Raw genomic sequence first — 8131 nt, forward strand, 5'->3', positions numbered from 1 at the left:
AAGACAACGTGGCCGAGTGGTTAAGGCGATGCCCTGCTATCTCTTACGAGACATCATAGGCATTGTGTTCGCACGCGTAGGTTCGAATCCTGCCGTTGTCGATTGTTTTTTGTTTGCCTTTCGTCGTACATTTCTATGGCACGTCCCCGTTAGTTTTCTTTTTTGTCGCGCAGATATTGCCTCAACGACTACCTAGGAGGTGAGGTAGTCTGGTTGCTGCGCTCATGATGCTGTGTTCAATTGATGTTCTGGATGTCTAGTTTATCACTTTGTACCAGTGGATCAATTATCTGTCCTGTACAGCAAAACAAGATTACTGTGTGCATTTTCTATTTGTTGCCTCCAATTAAGTTTTTGTTCCCACTAAAAGAGCACATGCTAAATAAAGAGCGTGAGAACTGCTTTGAACTGGTTCGAGGTTACGTCACTGAATAAGATTGCACTGAGAAACTCAAGGATGACGGAGCGCCGAACGATAAATGCTCTAAAAAGGCCCGGTTCTGCTGATATGACATGAATCGAAGATGTATGCACACCTGTAACTGAGGAGGTTCGAGTCGGGCGCTTGAAATTGAGTTTCAGCTAAACATCTTCACGCTCAAAAGTCGAAGCCAATCGCGACATTTTTGACCTGCAAATTGTCCTCACAGGGAAAATTAATTACGCAAAAATAGAAACCCAAATTGCAAAAAAGAAAACCTGTGTATCGCAGGTGGCTGGATCTCTCCCGCCGGGAATTGAACCCGGGTCTCAAGCGTGACAAGCTTGCATACTGACCACTATACTACGGAAGATGAACAATCTGAAGACTGCTGTAGCTGGGGGGTTGTGATTGGGCTAGCGAAAACAAATTCTATATAGGCACTGTCAGATTGGCTGCATAGAGTTGAGAACTTGACTTTCAATGTCATGAGCTCTGGCGAGCTATTGGACTGATTGGACAACAAAAAGTCTACATTATTGGATAATGTTGTTATTAGACATTTCGTAGAGTTCAAATCAATTGTGGGCGTAGTTTCTGTACTGTAGAGTGACGTGGCAAGTAGAAAAGGTAGTGTCTGCAACAAGTGGTAATATTGTCACTTCAACAAGTCTCTGGGCATGTCATTGAGTTCCGCATTCCATCTGAGGGCTATCACATCTTCGTTCCCTAATCTAACTCCATATATTCACTGATTATAACAGGCAGGAAAACCTCCGATCCAATATGCTATGCACACCTCACTACCCGTCTCCAATGGCGATAATGGGCTGAAGAGAAGAACTCAAATGACGAATTCGCTTGCTATTAGTCGAGCTCCCCTGCCACCATGAGAGGGGTTAAGGGGCAGTCCAGGTTTACTAGCAGCTTGACTGAGCAGAACAATTATGCCCATTGGTAGGTACAAGCCCAAGTGGCAGACTCAGCAAAGCATCAACCTCGTGCGCGAGCATCTACTCAATGACTGGACACGCTTGACCAAACACAATAGACACAGTTTTGAAGTTTTTAAAACAGTGTCCTTTTACCAGCCTCTCCCATTGTCTCTCCCCATTCATTCATGCAAATTGTCACTCATTCCTGCACGACTCTCGTCAATTGATCATCAACTTCTCATCGCAGTCTCCTACCTCCAAACAGACATCGACACAAACAATTAACTCTCATCTTCCACTATCCGCATGCCAAACTCTCAGCAAAAATGACGTGGATAAACTCGACAGTCGCCGCATACCTCGTCAAGAAACATCTCGAACTCGAAACCGTGCCATCAGAATGGGGTCCCGGTGGTGCAGGAGCAGCCGGTCAACCACGGTCATGGATGTACTATGTTGGAGGGGTCATCATCTTTGGTATACTTGTATTCATCGGACTCACTGCCAATTGTGACTGGGAACAATTTTTTTGGAGGAGGGAGCGTGCTACTGTCGGTTGATACAAGTAGTGTGTCTATGCCTCCACCGTATGTACACAATCCCGGCTTCTCGATGTCAGTGTGGGCGCTTGTTGCAACCTGTGTCTGATACCTCTGCCAGGTTCATCCCGCGGAATCCACCTTGCGACAAATCGCGCGCGCCATTTATATCGATCAGACCAGGGCAAAATTATAAGGAAAAGGTATGTTGAACCCCACGTACCATGGCGTCTCCAAGACTGACCTGAATAACAGCCATCTTGGATATGGTAATAGCGGTAAACTTATGTCTGTTGGATACTACACATCTTAATACACTCAGTTTGGGCATCATATTCACTCTTTAGATTGTTCTATCTCAGAAACTTTGCGTGACGGTTTACATCCTTGTAGAGCAAGTATCGGAATTTTCCAGGTCCACCCGCATAGCACGCCTGTGGACAAAAGGCACGCAGCCACATGAAATCTCCAGCTTCCACCTCGACCCAATCCTGGTTCAGACGGTAGACAGCCTTTCCTTCTAGAACATAAAGACCGTGCTCCATAACGTGTGTCTCTGCAAAGGGGATGAGACCGCCTGGTTGAAAAGTGACGATGTTGACGTGCATGTCATGTCGCACGTCGGTGGGATCAACGAATCGGGTAGTAGACCAGGCACCGTTTGTGTCGGGCATTTCCCTTGCTTGAATGTCCTTCTCATTGGCGAAGAAGGCCTCTGGGGCGTCTAGGCCGGGTACATACTCGTAGGCCTTGCGGACCCAGTGGAAGCTGGCGGTCTCGCTTGAGTTGTTGCGGAGGGTCCAGCCACACTTGGGTGGGAGAAAAGCGTAGCCACCAGCATCGAGAGTGTGTGACGCACCGGCCACAGATACAGTGATTTCACCCTCGACAACAAACAAGACGCCCTCGGCTGTGTCGTCCATCTCAGCGCGATCACTACCACCTCCAGGTGAAACCTCCATTATGTACTGGGAGAAGGTTTCGGCAAAGCCTGATAGAGGACGGGCAATAACCCATAGTCGAGTCTGCTCCCAGAAGGGCAGGAAACTGGTGACAATATCGCTGAAGCAGCCCTTGGGAATGACGGCGTATGATTCAGTAAACATAGCTCGGTCGGTGAGGATTTGTGTTTGAGGTGGTAGACCACCCTTGGGGGCGTAGTAGGCGCCCATTTTTTGATCGTTGCCCATGATGGATGTTGTCAAGTAACGTTTAAAGTGAAGATACAGCAGAAACAGTCTGAAATGGGTGATAATAAGTAGTCAAAAACCCCGCATCAACTCTCCGAAACGGAGACAGATTCGGCTCAGTTGCCCGAGATGGAGGGTGCATTTCCATCTGCAAGTCTGCAGCAGCCAATCAGTCTCGGCGTATTTCTCTATGTCCTAGTTTGATGGATACTCACCTTAGTCTTGAACAGGTTAGATCCGGACCCTGCCGCCTTTCTTCAGCGATGGTTGAATCCGATGTCGTATCCGTTTGGAATGAGGTTATTAGAAATTGTATTTCACAACCTTGACTGTACTAATTCGAAAATTAGTTGGTGATATGAATGATTACGCATAATTGTATGGGCAGATACCTGCAACTGCTACTTAGTCCAGTAAGTCGCGATGATAAACGTCAGGCTTGATCATCAGGATTTGGATACATAAGACTCCATTCTAACGAGGACCCCATTTAATTTAGCCACGCATTGATATATCTTAGGGGTTCATCGTTAAATGTAAAAATTGATTCCAATCTATTTACATTTCGGAATGGCACCATGCTCTGACACATTGTTTACAGCCTGCTCGCTGTTGCTTCGCTCTTGGGCAATGCGGCGGCTGGGCCCTGCAAGTCTTCGAGGACTCTCACTCTGTCTACTTCTACCACTGAGGATTTTAGTTCAACCACTTCCAGAGTCACCTCGTCAATCGTTGTTGATACTACCTTGTCGCTAACGCTGGACACAGCACTATCGAGTGTTACTGAAGATTTCTCTCTATCAACTGTATTTGACTATGGCTCAACCTCGACCGACATTACTTTGTCAACGTCAACTGATGATGCTTCATCATCTACGACCAATACCTCAACGTCTTGGACAACATACGCCAAGGCTGTATCAACTACTGAGACTACAAGTTCTGTCGAAACCTCCTTGAGCATGACTGAAATTTCTACAACTACTCAAGAATTCTCCACAGCAACTGCTGAAGCCGCAACTACTACTGAAGCCACAATCACCACAAGCGACGCACCCGCAATTGAACCTACCTTTGCTCTTCAGGTTGCCAACTCAGCCCAGCAGAGCGTCAACGGCAAAAGGCCCCGCTACAAAAAGGGCTCTAGTGGCAACGTTATCTACCTAACGGTGTCTGCGGCGCTGGAGAATAGCTACGTGACGGGTGACTTCCACCTCGAGGCCTCTACGAACCGCCTCATGGTTGGAGATATGTACACTGCGATTGGCGCAGCATCTGCAGCCATCCTCTTTGCCGAGACTGCCGACGATGTTGCCTCAAGAAACCACCTCTATATTTCATGTAATCCACTTGTGCAACTAGGGCAGAAGCTGGAATGTGTTACTGAAAGTACGTCCAGGTCGCAGTTTTATATTTACTCTCCTAAGAAAATAAGCACACCTATGCTTATAAGTCCCCCGGGAAGCCCTCCAACTTCAAGCCATACTACTGCCGACCTAATTGTAGTTGAGGCTTAATGCCATCAACAGCGGCATTTGCTGACACTTGAATATCGGGGAACATGCGGCAAGACTGTCCAAGACACGGCCGGTATTATCGGGGGCGGACATGTCTCAGTTGAATCTTACCACAGCCTCTATAGCTCAGTGGTAGAGCGTCGCACTCGTAATGCGAAGGTCCATAGTTCGATCCTGTGTCGAGGCTGCCCCAAGGGATAGGGTTTCCATCTTCAATTATACTTTTTTGAGCACCATGACTCCAATTTGTCGAGGCTGCATTCCTTTTACTTTTTGCCCAATTGTAGAGAAACACATAAAAACTTCTAAATAGATATCAAATCTACCAAGGACCAGCCTAGCATCGTATGCAAAAGAGTCTATTCACTACTTCAAAGGTATATTAACACATAACGCTACAGCTCAAAATGCTATGCAACATGTGTATGTAAAACAATTACTTGGGCAGCTCATCATTGTGCGTCAAATCTCTCTGCCTATGCGCCTGCTGACCAACGTCCCATTGCCTTGGCCCAACCCCCATCAGCTTCCATTAAATCTGTCTGAAACTCCCATTTCTTTATCGCTGAACTTAATGACTTCTTTTTCTTTCTGAGCGTAGCCTCATCTTCCACAAGCTCACCGAGTCTCCTTTCAAGAGTAGGATGTTGCAAGTCAATCTCCTCGAGGATAGTCTGAGCCGATGTAAGTTCGTGTTGGAATGACCGGTGCACAAGCTCGTGCTCTTTCAGTAGCCCTTTGCGTTTGTCGAGATATTCTTGGGCTAATACATCCCCTTGGGATTCCTCCTCCAGAACAGCGATGATCTTGCGGTTTTTGGTAATCACTGCTTGGTTCTCCTCTAGCGATTGCTTGGCGGCTTCGATCTGGTTTATTGCGTTTTCCCGCTTGGCGCTGTTGGTTTGATAGAGATTGCTGACTGAGTGAATATGTCCGACAATTTCTACCAGTTTTTGATCGATGTTCTTAGCGTGAGGCTCTGCCCACGCGCGCCATTCTCGAAGATGTCTTTTGAAACATTCTCCATTCGGCTTGTACACGTTAGCAAGATCCAATGCCAACGTACTCTGGGGATCTTACCAATGTAGCATCAAAATCCGATATGTCATCTAAACGTATGCTCCGCCCTGTAGGATCATTCAATCTTTGTCTCTTTCTAGCGTTCCCGATAGTCCATGAACAGTTCGTCTGTGCCGGCATTGCGTTTGGCGCTTGTGTGCGAGAAGTAGGAGCGGGTTGTGATGAAGATGCCGCATTGACCCGAGTGGCATTCCCTGTCCCTGCTTGAGGTGGGTGTTCGTTTGAGGAACCCGAGTTTATCCCTGGCGCCGCGGATGAAGCCCCCGGGCGTTCTGGAGTCTGATAAGTGACTGGTGTCGTAGGTTCTAGAGGTCGCTTGCGTGAAACATCGGGATTCAGCACTGCGCTTAGAGGGAGGTCGTGGGTCTGGCGTGTAGGTGGCTGGATATCGTGTCGGGGGCGAGCAGTAGCTGGCGTTGAGTTGGAGCTTGTTGAGCCGACGTTGGATTGGATATCTGGCCTATTAGGTGTTGAAATGCCGGATGTGCCTATTTCCAAAGAGGCACTTGAGGACGCATTTCCACGGGCGTGTCTGTAAGTATCAAATGATCCATCGAGACGATGCAGCGCAGACCCAGTTGGAACATCCGTGATTGGCGCGGTTCTAAGGTTTGTGGTAGAACGGGGCTCCCGGGCTCTTGTGGGTGATGAGGCAACATTTGATGAAGAAGCCGATGCGACTGGTGTGTTTAGAGCTCTGGGAACAGGGTTGTTTGAGGCTTGAGCATTAAGCCTAGGGGGGTTAATAGTAGCGGATGGCTGTTGTTGAGATGTGCTCTGCGTCGACTGGTTGACTTGACTTCTATCCGACGATGCATTGCGGCGTGGCTCGGATGCTGCTGGCCTGTTGAGTGAAGGACTTGCTTGGTGGTTGGGCGTGGTACGCGAAGGTGTAGAAGGCCCAGCCTGACTAGTGTTGTTTGGCCTTGCAACTGATCTTGAGGGACTGGCTTGAAGCCTTGGTCGAGAGGCGCTGTTGGTCATGGCTGCTCTTCGAAGGCTTTCTTGAAAGTGGGCATTTACACTGTCACTGACTCGAAGTGGGGTTGATGGAGCAGTGTTGCTAGACGGTGTCGTTCCGGTTCGAGCATTCGGTCTAGAGGGAGGTTGTGAGGCGGAAGGGCCAGGTTCGCTCGCCCTACTAGATGATGGGTTTGAAGAAAAGGGCCTGGTGACGGGGTTGGGTCTTGGTGCGACAGGCGCATCGTCTTCGGATTTGATTTGGATAGTTGATGACTCGTTAGCTTCTTCATCGTCCGAACTATAATAATTGAAGTCTAGACTGCTGTCACTGGTGATATCGCTGAAATTAGCAGTTCCCGCGCGAATCGCCGAGGCGGCCACCGATGGTACTCCATTGGCGTCATTTCTGTCCTCTTCACCAGCAGATATCCGAGGGAACCGTGGATGCGAATCAACTCCCTCTGTGCGCAGCCAGTCTCGAACCTCGGAAATATCATCTCGATTCAAGCATTTGGTTTCTTCATTGGGGTGTTTGAGGGTGATTTCCTTCAATCTCTGCAATACATTTCTGAGTTCAACCTTGTGCGACTCAACCGAGAGACGTACAAGCGTGGCGAACTCTTCGGATAACTTGACGTTCCAGATGTGCGGTGAATGGTCTTTGACGAGCTCGTGGGGCCACTTGCCGGAGAACAAGAAAACGCGTCGGGCTGCAATGGCTGCGCGTTCTGCACTGTATTTACTGGTGTCGAAGGGTGTTATTTGTTCCATGTTTGTACGAGGCTGTGTAGGAGGTGTCGGAAACCTCGACGGAAGTCACGTAGACCCTGAATGAGACAGGATGAGATGAGATGGCGTTGATTGAATGTGAGGTGGAACGCGATGATTATTTGTGTCACGTGTGACGACGTCAGTATTTCCTCCCTTGAGCACGTGCCATTGAACCCGGGAAAACGAATACCAGTTCCGGATTAGGGAGGAATACTACCCTGGAGCATGGATTGCTTTCGATTATGCCGTTTTGTCCTGGCGTAGTACAAGTATTTTGCCAGGAAGTATTTACTCATGTTCATGTCACAGCGCTACATGTCGTGTGCTACCTTGTTAGACATCTTTTTCCGAAAGTGCACTTTGTTTTATCAGCTTCACGGAAGACTCTGTCCTAAGCTCGGCGAAACAAAAGCCTACTGCAGAATGTCGATCAACTTTGAAGTAACTATTTCTGTGTGAAAATACTAACATAATTTAACCTGCCTAACGATTTCTGAATAAGTGTAACTTATATGTTCTTCTGGACCTGGAAAGCTTATTAATTCAGCTGTTATTATTTACAGCTCAATTTGAGCATCATTCCTAGACTGGCTTAGTGAACCGCAGCATAACAATTCGAGCCACGCCCGGTTAGCTCAATCGGTAGAGCGTGAGACTCTTACGAGTACGCGATCTCAAGGTTGCGGGTTCGACCCCCGCATCGGGCTGTTCCTAT

The 8131-nt window shown here is 48.1% G+C and overlaps 4 protein-coding genes across 4 annotated transcripts; 2 read left to right on the forward strand and 2 right to left on the reverse strand.

Moving 5' to 3' along the window:
- Window positions 1–1682: 1682 nt before the first annotated feature.
- On the forward strand, window positions 1683–2208 carry FPSE_06344 (uncharacterized protein; the record flags this gene model as incomplete). The annotated part of the gene is made up of 3 exons (XM_009259462.1): window positions 1683–1833; window positions 2017–2098; window positions 2151–2208. The coding sequence occupies 3 exons, from the start codon at window positions 1683–1685 to the stop codon at window positions 2206–2208; spliced, it is 291 nt and encodes a 96-aa protein (XP_009257737.1).
- A 40-nt stretch (window positions 2209–2248) lies between these two features.
- Window positions 2249–3085, reverse strand: FPSE_06345 (uncharacterized protein; the record flags this gene model as incomplete). The annotated part of the gene is made up of 1 exon (XM_009259463.1): window positions 2249–3085. One exon carries the CDS (start codon window positions 3083–3085, stop codon window positions 2249–2251), a length of 837 nt encoding a protein of 278 aa, XP_009257738.1.
- A 263-nt stretch (window positions 3086–3348) lies between these two features.
- FPSE_06346 (uncharacterized protein) lies at window positions 3349–4634 on the forward strand (the record flags this gene model as incomplete). The annotated part of the gene is made up of 4 exons (XM_009259464.1): window positions 3349–3397; window positions 3474–3498; window positions 3687–4474; window positions 4615–4634. 4 exons carry the CDS (start codon window positions 3349–3351, stop codon window positions 4632–4634), a joined length of 882 nt encoding a protein of 293 aa, XP_009257739.1.
- Window positions 4635–5078: 444 nt separating this feature from the next.
- FPSE_06347 (uncharacterized protein) lies at window positions 5079–7416 on the reverse strand (the record flags this gene model as incomplete). The annotated part of the gene is made up of 2 exons (XM_009259465.1): window positions 5079–5633; window positions 5683–7416. 2 exons carry the CDS (start codon window positions 7414–7416, stop codon window positions 5079–5081), a joined length of 2289 nt encoding a protein of 762 aa, XP_009257740.1.
- Window positions 7417–8131: the final 715 nt, after the last annotated feature.

The sequence above is a fragment of the Fusarium pseudograminearum genome, chromosome 3 (genome assembly GCF_000303195.2).
Source record: "Fusarium pseudograminearum CS3096 chromosome 3, whole genome shotgun sequence".
In the NCBI taxonomy this organism is placed as follows: Eukaryota; Fungi; Ascomycota; class Sordariomycetes; order Hypocreales; family Nectriaceae; genus Fusarium; species Fusarium pseudograminearum.